At 45.4% G+C, this 16,590-nt stretch overlaps 1 protein-coding gene across 1 annotated transcript in view; it reads left to right on the forward strand.

The window, feature by feature from the left end:
* LOC142578893 (cell adhesion molecule Dscam1-like) overlaps positions 1–16,590 on the forward strand; it is a 175,901-nt gene that overhangs the window by 90,888 nt on the left and 68,423 nt on the right. Inside the window, exon 3 of the mRNA XM_075688563.1 lies at positions 8,920–9,093. Within this exon, the coding sequence (XP_075544678.1) occupies positions 8,920–9,093 (174 nt within the window). The remainder of the gene's footprint in view (positions 1–8,919; positions 9,094–16,590) is intronic.

Here is a 16,590-nt window from a genome sequence, read left to right on the forward strand (position 1 = left end):
GGTACACGGCCAAGTTCGCTTATCGTTGAGAATAAATAAATGTAGGCTACGTTTAACGCCAGTCACGTTGTAATAATCTTTGAGAGTTTTGAGCATGCATCTGATTCATATCTTATTCCTCTTGGTGTATCATGTGTCTACGTCCTTCGTTCTACGTCTTTGTTATCGCGGCATCAAAGGTGTGGTAACAGTGACCGCCGCTTGTATCTCCTTTGTTGAACCACCTAGAACTTATACAGTATTTTCAAAATCCTAGCACGCAGCATTTTTGAATAAAAAGTGCGTTCAAATTTGCATTAGCGCTACAATAGTATTTAACTCTATTCAAAATAAAAAAGAAAACTGGTTCTTACTAGAAAAGAAGCTCTGTGCAAAGTAGCTAACAATACTGCCATCGAACAGACATTGTTTATTTATGCCTAGGTTTGCGGTCGCCACTTTCCGGTGTACTGTACGTATGGCATCTGTAATGCAATACATGGAACTGAACATGACTTTCTATGGTCGGTATAAAAGGAGAGCGAGGTCATGTCAGACTCCGATAATGAATATCCGCTAAGATTCAGCTGAGTATGCATCTGTGTGCCTTTGTGTGTTTCACAAAGTTGTTTCAACATGATACAAGCCTACTCCGGTTTCGTTACTTAATGTGTGCGCTAGAGTCGGCACCAAGTTCTCTTATTTATATATTTGGGGGTAATATAACTGCGCGTTACAATCGGCGACGTGGTATAATCGTGCAAATACGGTAATACGTATGGCATGGTCATGGGTCTTCGATTCGACAGCAGGAATCATCTGCTGGGCCAACGCTCTGGCCTCTCTGTAGCGCTATTTTCAGACTGCTCATGATAGTATTTCTCATGAAGCTATCCTTGATGCGGTCGTGGCTGCTGAAATTGGAGGCCCCACTTTTTAGGGGATTAGCTACCTGACCCGAAGGAGCTTCTTTTTATTCACCAGCATGGTCATAAAGCCGTCCACTACACCATCCGTGCAGTTCCATGACGTGGCGTTTTGAGCCCAGTTTTATTTAACCTAGCTCTGATTGGGCTGGCGAAATCCCTGCCACAGTCGGTCAGTCTGTCAATTTACGTGGATGACATTTGCATTTTGGCTCCTGGAGTAACTCGCCCTCAGGTTTGCGCAAGATTACAAAAAGCTGCAGCGATGACGTCTGCTTATCTTCAGAGAAAAGGCCTCGGCGTATCGACGGCCAAATCCGCATTGATGACTCTGGAATCAATGACTGGGTTCCCGGTGTCTATTAATGGCCGGCCTATCTTGTACAAGACAATCCATCGATTTTCAGGGATCATTGTCGACTGCGACATCTCCTGAAGTACCCGTGTATCCTACCGAAAGAAGAGCCTCGTCGCGATCAGTCACCTTTTCAAAGCCATCGCTGCAAAAATATGGGAACCGCTATTGTGTTCTATGCTTGAACTATACAAAGCGCTCTTCATGGGTTTCTTGCGTTAAAGCACTCCGGTGCTGTGAAGTACCCGGAAGACAAATCTCCGAGTGCTTGAGAGCATACAAGTTCAATCTGTCTTAGTCTGCCGCAATGCGCTTCAACAGCTGCAAGAATTGCCATTGCTAGAGAACATCCCATCAGTACGTATGTCGCCACAGGCACACTTATAAATCATCTTCGACGCCTTTCCCCTATTCAGTCTCAGCGCCTTGCTTCTCTCTCGGAAAGTAGACCAGGGTAAACTTTTTTTTTTTGGGGGGGGGGGGGGGGAGCAAGTCCTCCCTGTGGCACCTGAAGCGTACAGTTTCTGTCAGACTCCGCTCAAACAGATCGCCTGATGACGTCATCACATACCGGTCTGCGAGTGATGTAGAGAAAGCGACTCTGGTTCGAGAAAAAGGCTTTCTGCTTGTCTTGTGCAGTGTAACATTAACGAATTCTAATTTGTACTGCTCGGTTAGAAAAAAATCTGGACACATACGTACGTACGTACGTACGTACGTACGTACATACATACATACATACATACATACATACATACATACATACATACATACATACATACATACATACATACATACATACATACATACATACATACATACATACATACATGCATACATACATACATACATACATACAGAAAAGACGTAGTTTTTAGGGAGCTGTCGACTTTAAACGCAAATTGCTGATATATTAAGAGTGCGTTAAGCACATAGAACGAATTGCATTTTGCCTTCACTGGTTTCGTGTTACCATTGGTTTTGGTGATTTCGATGACAACGGCAGCTGCATAGCATGAGTTACTTCGGCTAGGTTTCAGCGTCGTCAACCTTATCTGTGGAATCAGTGTTTTAATATTTTTCATCTGAAGAGTTGTAGTATTTCTTTAATTATAAAGGCATTAATAAACTGCTTACAATATTCCACATGTGGATTATGAACTTATCAGGAACTTTCACTAAATAAAGGCAGTCAGAGCATGTGCTGTTGAGTTGCTGCCTGCAAAAGAAAAAAAAAAGTTTTCTTCACTGGGTACGGCTTCCTTGCGAGAAAAACGAAGAATAACGGGCGTGCGTTACTGCTGTACAGGGGCGTTTGCGTGACGTTCCAATGTCGATCGTTTCGCTGACGCTAAACTCTCAGCCCCAAGGGAAATAGCAGGGTCCTCGGGATTTGTGTAATCCCTTTGTTTACCGTCAAATTCCGGCTGATGCTGTCTCTCTCTTCTAATTACTAGGAATGCATAATCACCTCGGCAACAGGCCCAAGAGGGCTCTGAAGTGGGTCCGCTTTTCTTTATTTTTGGAAGCAATGCTATAGCTCTCCGGAAATCTATACTGCCACGACTTGAAGGACGCTAGGATTGCTCTTTGTCATCTTTTTATTAATTATCTTTGGCACTTCCACGTTCGGTTGTGTATTATTTACGTGTGAAACTGAATGTTCATTGCTCTACTTCTCTCAAGAGCTCCTTTTCATTGACTGACCATCTCAATTTCTCGGGTAGTGACATGGTATTGCTTCTCAAGTGGTGCATTATTGTGGTTCTTTTCGCTACTACAACTGATATTTATTAAATGGTGTTCCGCTGCGATGATCGAGGATGCGAGTTTGATCTCCGCTCACGATGGCTGCGTCCAGACGGACACGCAATGCACAAACGGCAAACATTTATGTATAACAACTAACATTTGCGTTAAAGCATGACACGCAGCCAAAATTAAACCTCAGCCCACACGCGGCGCGGCGCCCGTCACATTCTGCATTACAGATTTGAGGCAGAGAACCCCGTTAAATAAAGCAAAATAAGAATAAGAATATTGCAGATCCAACGCACACGTTGGATTCTGCATGAACAGAAACTTTCGTCAAGTCGGTTAATTAACTCCTATAAAACTGTTCCCATTCGGCACCGCGACTTGCAGCATAGAAAATGCGTGCACGCTTGTCAAGGAGAGACTCCACCATGTGACCCACGTGATCCATGCGACCGCAGGTTACCCTTGTCTGCGGAATCGGCCCACTTTGGTTGGCGAAAAAAAAAGGGGGGGGGGGAGGGAGGTAGACTCGCCAAATCGCGCAAAAGAACGTCCAGAAAGCTACACTTTAATAAACGAATTATGCGCATGAAGGTGAACATTTGTTGCAGTGAGGACATTTAGGTACCGTTTTTTGTTTCACTGCCTAATTCCGCGTAGAACAAAGCCGGCCACCCGCACGTCTGCAGAGGTAGTACAGGTGGGCTAGATATGTAAGCCGATTCGTTATGCGAGTGCTGTCCTGTGTTTGATCTATTCGTAAAGACAGCAGCTGCATCGAGCACAGGGCCATCACGCTCAACTAAGTCCAACAGGGTTAGGAAAGAAAGTTCGGTGCAATGGGAATATTTGTAACGCCTGTTTCTGAAATCATTACGTTTCTTACTTTACCACTGTTTACGTTACCACTGGTATTGCTGGTGCAACAATCGTTCAACTAGAGTGGCAGTCATTGGAAATACGCAGACTACTGTTTTAAAAACGCGCACTCAATAACGGTTTTCCATCCATCCTTCCATTGGTTTGTAGGAAAGTAGATTCGAAGCAACTTATTTCAGTGCTAATCTAACATATTTTTTAAGGTTAAGAGTCTTAAGGTCACAGCTGGTTCATCCGCGCGTTCTCTGTTTCCTGTGTACTTTTTTACTAAATACCGTAAAATTATGTATCAAAATGCAGTGGTCCTGGCTTCAATCTCCGTCCGAGTACAATCTTTTTTTTTTAACACGGAAATGTTTTATGCCGAGCTCCACTCCACCAAGAATTACCTCGCATTATGCAAGTCACGGAAATGACGTCACTAAAACAGCGCGCTAGTTCTAGCATCCGCGCAAGATGTCACCATTGCGATTCTCCGAGCTTTGCTCCCTGACGGCACTGCAGCGACGACGCAGTTCCGCACAAGAATTCTCTTCCGTGTCGGATTAGCATATGACGTCTGCTTGCTTTGGGAGCGGAGTTTCAAGGCGCCGCAGCATTGTTTGCACGACGCCTACCGATTCGTTTTCAACGGCGACCGCGCTGCCTAGGACACTTCCAAGCCGGACCAAAATGTTCCTACCTTCGGCGCCGCCGTTCGACCAAAGGTGGCCCTGCGCATCCTACCTATCTGCCACCTCTCGATTGTATCTCTGAACGTCCAACAAAGCTTCAACTACATTTATCAATACACATTTCACTTTCGTGTTACGGCCGATTCCTATGAAAGAGGTATCACCATATTTCTCTTTCTTCTTTTGCCGTTTTCTATTTTTTTTTTCATTTGAGAACATTTCTGCTTGACTGCGCCAAAGCAACACTAGTGCTCAGAGAAGCACCCCGGTGGAAAACTCCGGCTTAATTATTCCTAGCTGTGTTTCTTTAACGTGCTTCCATATCTACGAGCACGAGCATATTTTTGCACTCCGACCACGTGGAAATGCGGCTGGTGTGGGCGGGAGCCGAACCCGCGACCATGTACTGAGCAGACGAACGTCATGGCCACTAAGACTCCGGGGCTGATGACTTTCTATCTGAGAAAACCATAACGCGTTTGATTTGTAGCTTCGTCTGGATGTAAGATGCATATCAAATTTATTTTCATTTTGTGGCGTTGTCAAACGGCCGTGCTGAAACTCGGCAGGTCGCTCCTGCTTGCCTCATAAATGTGCCTAAGGGTATTTCACCTTTGCCACATCCTCAGCGATTTCCTTAAAATATATTTTTCAGTCTGCCATGGACAGTGCTTGCCGAGAGGGCTTATCTTCTGGATTATAGAAAGTAATGACGTGTACAATGCGAGACGCCATGCGCCCGCCCACGGTTTCATCTAAGTACAAGGATTTGCATATCGAATTGGAGCGACTTCGCGCGCTCCGTCGCTGTGCGGAGCAGTTATACTGGTGTGCAAAGTCCATCTATGACGTTAGGACAGCCAGCAGAATGCAAACGAAAATCCAACGTCGCTTGAATGGTGATATGTTGCCAGAAGACGACAACAATCAAGTGCGCGTGCGAAGGTACTTGCGTTTATTGCACGAGCACGCCTCACGGAACGAACGCCTCGCCAGTGCTGGATCCTACGCCTGAACTGCTGTCTGCTACTATGATCCTGTTTCCTTGAATTGATAAATCGTCGGCAGCCTACCGCGGCTGTAGAGACGTAACAAACAGACTAGCATTTCAGCGTTAGACAACCCTTAGACAGTCACTATACACTCGGAGGCCCCTTTCCTACATCTGCAGAACCGCACGTGATCTGCGTTCTGTCCCTGAAGAGCGCTTCCCATTCAAAGTGCTTGCACTCTTACAGGGGTGGCTTGGTATTCATGTTGCAGAAGACTTTTGTAGGATGATCACTGGCCAAGCAACCTGTCCAGGCTCTGGAGTTCCCAATGACATCCCCGTTTCGCGTTACTGCCGCATGGACCTTCCTTTCGCAATGGAGGAGCGTGAGGCGGCTCTTGCTCAACGCAGGCGTTTTTCGTCCTTCAGACCAGTCGGAATATCCACTCAGGTTTATCCACTACTTGTGCAACCTGGGTGAATGCACACGGAGAGAACTGTTAGATCTGTCCAACGTATCCTGGCAAGATGACATCACTCCCGAAGAATGGAAGGCAAGCCGCTTGGTACCGCCCCTTAAGCACGGCAAGTCTCCACTCGAAAGCACGTCATACCACCCATTAGCACTGTCCAGCTGTGGGGGAAAGGTGACGTAAAAGTAGATCCTTGCCCGCTTGGAATGTTACCTAGAGAACCACACCATGTATACCGTATTCATGACTGGTTTCCGACGAGATGGCTCATCAATAGACAGTATTGTTGATCTCGCTGCGAATGTCCGGCATCAAAAGTCACGTGAAAGACTATCTGCAGCTTTCTTCTTCGATGTCAAGGGGGTATATGATAACGTATCTCACGAGGCTATTCTGAATCCTCTTGAGATGGTGGGCCTTGGTGTTGACTCCTTCAATGTATTTCTAATTACCTATTTATAAGGTCGCTTTTTCTGTGTACCGACAATGGCCAAACTACGCGACTCTACATCTACCGAGGCGTTCAAGTTGAAGTGCTAAGCCCCACCCTATCCAACTTTACACTCATTGGCCAGCAGCGATCAATGTATAAATGTATGCAGACAATATATGCGTACTGACTTCGGGTGTGATACGTCCTAAGATACGTGCGAGGTATCAGAAAGCTGCTACACTGATAGGTGTACCTCCGCAACCAAGGTCTCAAAATCTCATCAGACAAATGTGCACTGGCGGCATTCACTCGCAAGCCAATGACACCCTACGCCGTCTCTATAAACGGTCAGATCCTATCTTATGAGAACACTCACAGAGTTCTTGGAATAAAGATTAATAGAGACCTCTCACGGAGCCCGCACTTGACCTATTTGAAGCAGCACCTGACAGCAGTTTCGCAGTTTTTCAAGTTTCTGGGCGGAAAGACTTTGGGAATGTCAGTGCATGCATTGCTGGAATTACGCAGAACACTTTTTCTTGGCTTTTTGCGATGCAGTTTGCCCGTACTGACCAACAGTTGCGGGACAAATCTTCATTATCTACAGGCTATTCAAGCTCGGGTTCTCAGAGTTTGTCTTGGTTTCAATATGTGCGTGAACAGAGGCGACTATTGCAATCGGCTGAGGGCCAACCAATACAAACACACATGCACGTGTAGGTGCAGGGACTGCACATTAGGATCTTCACTCGCGCCTGTTCCTACCATCTTGCAACACTGCCGTCAGAAAGGCCGCAGGCAGCATCTTTTGTTACGTTTTTGAAGAGGCTTTCATTAGGCTTCAGCCTCGCAACTAAGCCATAGATTCATCCATGGTGTTTTGCTCGACATGTAGTGCACTTCACTGTACCAGGAATAAAGAAATCTGAGCTGTCATCTCCTGCTCTTAAACAACTATCTCTACTTCTTTTGCACAAGAGGTACACCGACCACGTACCTCTTGTACGACAGTGATGGATCAGCAACTCTCCAGTGTTCGGATGGAGCCGCGGTTTTTCCATCGAGAGCGGCCACTGTCAGTTTCAAGACTTGCCACCCAACGACATTGACGGCTGTGGAACTTGCTGCGCTCCTCTCATCAGCCAAGAACAACCTCGAAGATGGTCAATATTCAGCGGCTCGAAGGCAGCACTGCAGTCCTTACTATTAGCCCTGCGACGCAGACAGAAAGAACAACGGGTATTCGAGATTAGAGAACTAATACAAACCTTTGCTGAAAAGACACCACGGGACATTTCACTGGCTTCCAGGTCACTGCGGCGTCATAGGTAACGAACATGCCGATAACGCTGCTCAGTCGGCTCTTCCAGGCAGCAAAGAGGAATCGATAGCGTTATCAAGGACAGATGCCGCTAGGAAACTTTGAATGTAGCACGGGGTATCACATTCGCCATGTGAAAAGCCCCAGATTTTCAGAGCACCGTTTGGGCTCTCCTCTTCGCGTTCACATCCCCGCTAGACTACCCTGCTTAGTCGAATATGGCTAAGAGTAACTTTTACAAGTTCTTTTGATTTGCAAACAGGATGGGCAGACGACGCGTCGTGTGATGACTTTGGTAGCGAGGAGACTCTTCAACGTTGTCTCATTGTCTGTTCTCGCTACAATTGACAGTGACGATCGCTCAGAATTACGATAGTGCACTTTGCTAAAATAATTTAACAGACGAAACGATTAGAATACTGACATCACAAAAACCATCTCAGCGGAGGGAGACGAGTGCACTATTGCACTTCTTAAGGACAACAGACCTGCCCAAGCGGCTGTAGCCTCAACTGATGTTTATAATGCTACAAGCGCTACTGTGCTACTGCGAGGTAATAATATGTGGTGATAGCGACCTGCTGTGCTCCCTTTCATTCTCTCTCTTTCTACTTTTCTGTCTATCTACCTTCCCCTCCACTTTCTCCCCAGCGCAGGGCAGCAAACAGAATTTTCCTTTTGATTAGCCTCCCTGCCGCCTCCTTTTTTCTGTCTCGCGCACTCTTTTTCTTTCCTTAAAACAAATCGAACAGGCAAGGCGTTTTTTTTTTCTGTCCGCCGAGATATCAAATGCAAAATCGTGACATGGCGCAAGATCAGAAGTCCCCTGCACGCCCCATCAATCATGGCGACAGACTGCAGGCGCAGCTGTGACCGACATGTACAGGGTAGTCTTCGCGTGGATATTGCGTTGACCTATGCAAATTTAGTGAAACTTTGTGTCGTCTTACGATCCCATTTCAAACTTTCAGTACTTTACAATCAGCGGTAGCGCTGCGACCTTATCATTGCCTCTTTGCAAACGCTTTCTCAGCATCGCCGTGCTGCACGTCAACACAGATGTTCGGCAAAGAGATTCAGTTGGAACACGCTGTGACGTTTGCGCCGGTCCTCTTGTTTTCGTTGTGCAGTGGTAGCCCAGGACTGGGAGCTGCGCATGTGGTCCGCTCCGGGCTCGGTGCCACGGGGCAGTGCCCTGCTTCTGCGTTGTCCAGTGCCCAGTCACGTGAGCCACCACGTGATCGTCACCGCCTGGGAAGAGGAGCACAACAGCCCCGCACTCATCACGCCGCGATCGTCAAACGGTGAGAGGGACTTGCCATGCACACAGTTCACTTGCGGGACGGAACAACGGCTGAGTAAATAAAAAATAATAATAAAAGACTGTCAGTCCTACCGTAAACATCTAGCTGGGGCTTCAACGTGAAAATCGACCAGCAGGGGTGGGAAGAAAGTAAAATGAGAGAAGAATGGAGCAAGGAAACTTTGAGGTTAGAGGTTATCTCTTCAAGCAACCACAGCGGGTTTACTCGTTGTTAGATTTAAGTTGCTGAAAGCCAAGGACCCGAAGTCTATTCAGGAATGAGTAAATAAGAACGATAGCAATGTGGAGCACGGATTATTTGAAGCAAACCTCTTGGTGCACTCTCTCATCTGATGGAAATGGAAAACAATAAATTGACGGTCACATTTCAGTGCGTACTTTGACAATGGATACAATCACACTTGCAGCGCCATCTAGCGCCCAAAAGTGAAAGTACCAACGCTATTCCTAAATCGCAAACATACCTGCCAACTCTCCCAATTTTTCCGGTTGACTCTCCAATCCCGACAAATCCTACCGATTTCACGGACATGGCCACAAACCTCCCGAAAAACTTCCGCAGCTTCACAACCAGCGTCTACATTGTAATTGCCATTACGCGATAGGTAGCAGGCCGAAGTTAGATTTAGACCCAATCCATTTGTGTGTAGGTAAGGTAGGCTTAAATCAGTTCGCTTCAAATCGAGACATGCTTTGAAGAGTGCGCGTGGGGCAAAGGTCTATTGTGCGTTGCATATGACCGGTCTTCTTAAGTGAGCTTAGCCGTCGTACAGTAGTGTAACGCGGGGAAGCATAAGAAGAGTACGAAGGGGCTGCTGTCACGGGACACGGCACGAGTACTTTAATTTCACACGTGCGTGCGCACCATTCCCGTACAATTATTAGGCGTCTCAGTACGAGCACTGAGATGCCTAATAATTGCACCGGCAGCCATTCGGATCTGTTTCTGATGTTGCTGTCACCTAGCGAAAAATAGAGTAAAATATTCTTTTTCTTTTTTTGTCATTCGCGACAAGTGGGGTTCACGAGTATGGAAATACAACATCAACAGCAATTCAGTTCGGACAGGTTCCTTTTTGATATAAAACAGCACAAGTAAAAACCAGGATGGCTATATAGAACGACACACACCACCGGCGCTGACTCGGAACTCGAGGGTTTGTTAATGCATCCACACATATAGAAACAAGCACGAACATACCCCAGACAGCAGTTGCCGCAGGCTTCTGATAAGGTTAAAAGGGAAACTATGTCAGCCAAACTGCTATAGGTTTGCATGACAAATAAATGATATTTCTGCTGCAGATATTTCGTTAACTTTAACTGAATCGGACGGCTGGGGCAACTATTGTGACGTGTTTGTTCGTGAGTCTTTATATATATATATATATATATATATATATATATATATATATATATATATATATATATATATATATATATATATATATATATATATATATATATATATATATATATATATATGAAGGCACGAATAAACCATGTATCTGTTCTGGTTTTTATATGCGCTGTTTTTTGTAAAAACGCATGACAGGACAGACGCGCGCGCTTCCATGCTAGAAGCATAAATTTCGTTATCTACATAGTGAATTACAGCCTCACCTGTATGCTATTGAATATAATTCTAAGCACACTGATAGTGGTTTAATTATTGTCAGTGCGGGTGGAAAAGACGCTCTAAGTTATATATATCTGGCTGTTTCGCACTACTCAGAATATTTCGCTTCCGCGTCATACAATTACTGGAGATTGTCCAAGGTTCTAGCTGGCTCAAAGGATGTTTGCAAGCCTAATCTGTACGCGTTTACTAGCAGAGGAGATGCCTTTTACGTTAAACAGGGTTTACGACAACTGTGAATTCCACGTTATACAAAAAAAGCTCATTTTTTAAAGAGCTTGCAGCAATATAGGCTTTGTGTAACCAACGCCATGCCAATAAGGCTCATGGTCGTGGCGGCTGAGAACCCGAGGCTCGTCTGTCCCCTTCGTTGAAGGGATTTTCAAGAAATCCCCTTCGCTCAATGTCACTACTCCCTGAACCGCTAATTTCTGCGTAGAGTTCACTGAGCAGAGCAAAGATCTCCCAAATTTTTTGTATGAATTATGGCCGTACTCCAGAGTTCGGAAGGTCCTACAACCGCGGAACCCCTGCAAATAACGGCACTACCGCGGGCTACGTGGATATGATTGTAGCAACCACGAAAAGTGTTCAAGAAACAAGTAATGGTCAAACTGTACGCAATAGCTATTTATATCTTATGAAGCTTCCAAACATGTAGGACAAGCAGGCTCGGACAGCAACGGGTAAAGTAAAGAGCAACCATATATATATATATATATATATATATATATATATATATATATATATATATATATATATATATATATATATATATATATGTGTGTGTGTGTGTGTGTGTGTGTGTGTGTGTGTGTGTGTGTGTGTGTGTGTGTGTGTGTGTGTGTGTGTGTGTGTGTGTAAACCCCGTCAGGATTTCAAAAGAATGAGCTGAGTTCCTTCAATCGACGGCGCTGAGATTAACAGATTTATGGCAGGCCAAAAAAACAAAAATCGGTATGTCAAAAGAAGCCTTTTCTCATCAACCAATGGGTTTTGTAATCTCGGGAGGAAACAAAGAAATATTGTGTGACGAAGGCGGACGCACCTTTACATTTATAAATGGCGAAGAAGTGCCCGTGAACAGCGTGCGGGGGAAAATGAGAAGTAGAACAAGGACCGCAGAATGTCCACTTCACTCTAGCATTGTTCTTCTAACCGCCCGGCCTTTCTTGGGACTTTATGTTCTCCTCTTTCGCATCGCCGCCAGGCTCGTCGTAACCTCGCGTGTGCATTTTTTATCGGCAAAACTCGTTATGTGGAGGGACCACTCCCGTTCGCTCCCATGAATGTCACATCGACCTTAACTGAATTGTCCGTTGTATTCGTCAGCCCTTCCTGTCTGGCTCTTTTCTTTTTTTTTATTCGCTCGTTGACCGCCTCATTCAGCGGCGAAAAAAGGTATGCAGACATTTCTTTGTTTGTTCCTCAGTTTATAAACGTTCAATTTTTTAGGCGAGACCGAATAGTCTGGTTGCTTCTCTTGACTATAGACTAAGCTTCTGCAGCGTATACATGAGGAGAAAAGTGATTGCTAAGGATTGTTAAGTTCACTAAGACGTCCCGATATTTTCTTTTGTGAAGAAGGCAACGCACAGAGAAAGCCGCTCATTTCACGCAACGCAGTCGCGTTAGGAGAAGTGCATTCTTGCTTCCTTATGAAATTATCTGAAACAAGAAAAAACACCGGTCCGTGTAAGAAAGGCCTAAAAAATATTACGTAAGTAATATTACACAGGACGAAACGTTGATGACGATATGTGGTGTTTTCTGGCACTAGGGTCAAGAATGGCCAAAGTTAACAGCGTGTTAACACTGTTAACCGAGATGTTATGCTTTCAAAGCTGTCTTTGGCGCAGCTACGATAGTAGAGATAGAAGACAAATGAAGCGTGCCAAATAGCGTATGGAATGGTAACCTAACCAAAAAAATGAAAGCACGCTATTTTTGCGTGAATCAGAACTGAACCGGAACGTTAGAATTATTTTAAAGCGATACCCGCCGTGGTTGCTCAGTGGCTATGGTGTTGGGCTGCTGAGCACGAGGTCACGGGATCGAATCCCGGCCACGGCGGCCGCATTTCGATGGGGGCGAAATGCGAAAACACCCGTGTGGTTAGATTTAGGTGCACGTTAAAGAACCCCAGGTGGTCAAAATTTCCGGAGTCCTCCACTACGGCGTGCCTCATAATCAGAAAGTGGTTTTGGCACGTAAAACCCCAAATATTATTATTATTTTAAAACGAAACCTTATTTGGCGCTTCTCCAGGGTCTGATGCGCGTCATCGTTTTCTCGCCGGATTTCTTTGTATCTATGTAGACAACTACACGGCAGACATTACCAAAATCCTGACTGGGAGCTTACCGTGGTCATCAAAAAAAAAAAAAAACGTGTGCAATCATTGCATTCTACGGCGCTGGAATACGGCGCAGAAACTTCGAGGTTAACAAAGGCGTTTGACAAGTTAAGGACCACGCAAAAAGCGATGGAACGAAAAATGTTAAGCGTTAGGTTAAGGAAAGAAGGAAGCAGGAATAGACGGAAAGACAGGGAGGTTAGGCAGTTCTCAGACCGGCTGGCTATGGTTAAGAGTGGTGTGGATCTGTCCAGAGTGGTGTGGATCAGACAGTAAGCGGAGGTAGCCTATATTCTAGTTGACAATGAAAGGAAAATATGGAGTTGGACCGGCCCCGTAACTTGGAAGGTACGTAACCGGAAGAGTGGGTGCTATTGGAAAGGTAGAGCTGTCGAGGACGACGAAAAATTAGGTGGGGTGATGAAATTAGGAAACTTGCAGGCACAACTTGGAATCCGCCAGTGCAGGTCAGGGGTAAATGGCGACGACTGGGAGAGGCCTACGTGCTGCAGTGGATGTAAAAATAGGTTGGTGACGCTTTACAACATGCAGAGTGCGCCCGTAATTTTCACACATCGTTTCTATGAAGCCGCAGTTCGCTTCGTACTGTGAGGCCGCATTCACATGCTTGCAGAACGGTGTCTGCTACCGCTTGGATACCACCACCACCCCCATGCACCTTGGCCTCGTGGTACGAGTATATGTGCAGCGACGGCTCCGAACAAAATGCGTCGGTGTAGCAAAATCACAACGACCTTAATTGATTTGATCCGAAAGATGCTCGAGTGTTCAACTGTTATGCACCTTGTGCGCGGCGTAGGATTCTGACGTGCCTTGAACGTGTGATCTTATGAAGCTGGGAAATATACGGAAACGTACATTGGCGCTTATTATTGTGGTGATGTGGACTGAGAGAGAGATAACTTATTTGAAAGAAGTCAGAGAGGTCGGCCTGAGCTAACGCCCTCTAACCTGCTACTGATTAGACTTGACATCTATGAGGTACAGTTGGGCTATGACTGACACCGTAGTTAGGGGGGCCAGTACTTGACGTCCCCAACATGTAATTTGGTATCGGGCTCTAAAATTGAAGTGTGCGCCCCTTTGCGCATTTCGCCTCTATCAGAATGCAGTCCCCTGAGCTTTAAAAAGAACTCTTGACTTGGTGCGAGGGGTCATCGTGTTTTATCAATTGAGGAGAAGCCGAGGGGAGGCAGTGAACGCAGATGCGGCGTCAAAGTTTCATAGGCATTGAAACTTGCACGTACGGATGTTCCGAAGCAAAGTTTTCTTTCATATATTTGACAGTGTCGGTAACCGCGGCTTCATTCTACATTTGTCTTTCATGGCTGCTTTCATATATGTATTCGTGCGCTCGACAAGGTTTCTATGCGAAGGGAGTGCGCGTTCCGTCGTAGCTTAGCGCTTGACGACATCGTCGACCAGCGTGCTAGACGGGACCTGGTGCCGAGGTGGCAGACATTGAGCCAGTCCACTGCATTGGGACCACACCTGCAACCACGTGCAGCGTAATTAGGTGCCATTCCTATGGACGTGCCGGTGCTGCTGACTCTGTCTTGAGGCCGTATGAACTGTTGAATATGCAGTTTTCTTTCTTTCTCTAATTGATGTTGAAATAAAGACATTTAGTCGCTTTGTAATATGTGGCGGTGGCGGTGATGATGTTGCCACAGGCGGGGTTAGCCTGGATGATCTGGACGACAATTGCTCCACCTGAGCCTCTCTTTCTGGGACATGTATGACACCATGTGTCCACCAGCCCTGTCTCTCGCAGAAACGTGAGAAGAATCCGTGACACTTCCTATGCCATGCTTTTGACGGTGGTGTGGTAAGCGAGCGAGCGCAGTTGCGCTAGTCGGCGCTGTAGCATTAAAATCAGTACCATTAAAATGTGCATTGCTCTGGTACGAAACCCGATGACACAGAACTTAATGCCATTTAGTCTCGTCTACGTCGTGAAATTACTAGCAGACAAAATCAGCGCGGATCGCTTTGTTAAAGGCTCAGTTTAGCAGCCGTGGTATCGTTGCAGATAGCAAACACGCAGCCAGACGTTCGATCTCTGAGCGGTACGCCATACGGTATATGTTAGAACTCCCTCGCACCACACCATGTTAAACGGCTTAGCGTTCGCTGAGTTTCGCGTCCCCTATTCTAAACTGCCCATCTTTTGGCGGGTCGTTGCATCACTGCGATAATGCAGCCTTCTTGTAATCTCCGTTAACCGACGCTCCAAGGGGCACTCGGGCTGCTAACGCTACAGCGTCGTGGCCAATTCAGCGCGGATCCCCTTTCCGGGACGAAGGTAATTAATTCGAGAAGCACACGTATGCAAGACAACGGCGCTCTCAGGCTTAGAAATGCGAGAGTGCTAGTTGTCATGCAAATGACTCGCCTTCTGTACACTGCTCCTGTGCTCCGCGATTATGTGTCGAGAGTGACGTAGGTATGGGTCGGACACGTTGGCTAAACCAAGACGTAATTTATGGAAATCACGAGGAACCTCGAAGTTATGTAGGTGCTCGTAGCAAGAAAGACTTTCGGAGGGGAAGGGGCGCGAGCGATAGCATTAAGACAACCTTGTAATCAGCGTTATATTCATTATGCTCGTCGTGGTCATCATCAGCATCTTCATTGTAGTCAACAATTAATAATAGCAATACTAATACCGCTGCAATCAATAATAACTATAATAATAATAATAATAATAATAATAATAATAATAATAATAATAATAATAATAATAATAATAATAATAATAATAATAATAATAATAATAATAATAATAATAATAATAATAATAATAATAATAATAATAATAATACCTTTATTCATGAAAACAAGTGGTACAATGTGCCATGGCATCAGGAAAAAACGTTGCTAAAGAAAGCTACTTGACTGGTCCTAATAACCAGAAGGTCAAAAATATCTTCAATTGCCCTGTTCTGCGTCATAGGAAACCCGCATGCATGCGCAGCTTCTCTACTCTCGTAGGCCCGTTTAATTCGCTGCTGTGTTCCTTTGCAGCTCTTTGCTCTTGAGAACCACTCTTTGGCATTGCTCTGTCACCCGGTCATTTTAATAGATATCGCATGACTGCTTTCTGCTAACTTCAAATGGCACATGGAGTAAGCACGTTTGATTTGGCGCTGCTGTCTTTACTTATGTCTCTTCCCGTCATACCTATAATTCTTTTTATCGCTTGCTGCGAGGTGCTTTTTCCTGTAGTTCCTCAGTGTTTCTTATAATTCATCCTATATATAATGAAATTCAATGACGTTTTTATCTGCGTTTGGGGTGAAGACTAGATCTGCTCGTCTATTTCCCATTCAGTGATCGGACTCAAGCTGCATCCACAAGTTATAGCTGTTATCCGCAGAATCGCCCGTGAAGTTGTTGAAAAAAATAAAAGGGTATTTTTCTTTTCATTTGATGCAAGCATAAAAAAGGCGTACCGTTTT

This window comes from Dermacentor variabilis, chromosome 4 (assembly GCF_050947875.1).
Source record: "Dermacentor variabilis isolate Ectoservices chromosome 4, ASM5094787v1, whole genome shotgun sequence".
Lineage (NCBI taxonomy): Eukaryota > Metazoa > Arthropoda > Arachnida > Ixodida > Ixodidae > Dermacentor > Dermacentor variabilis.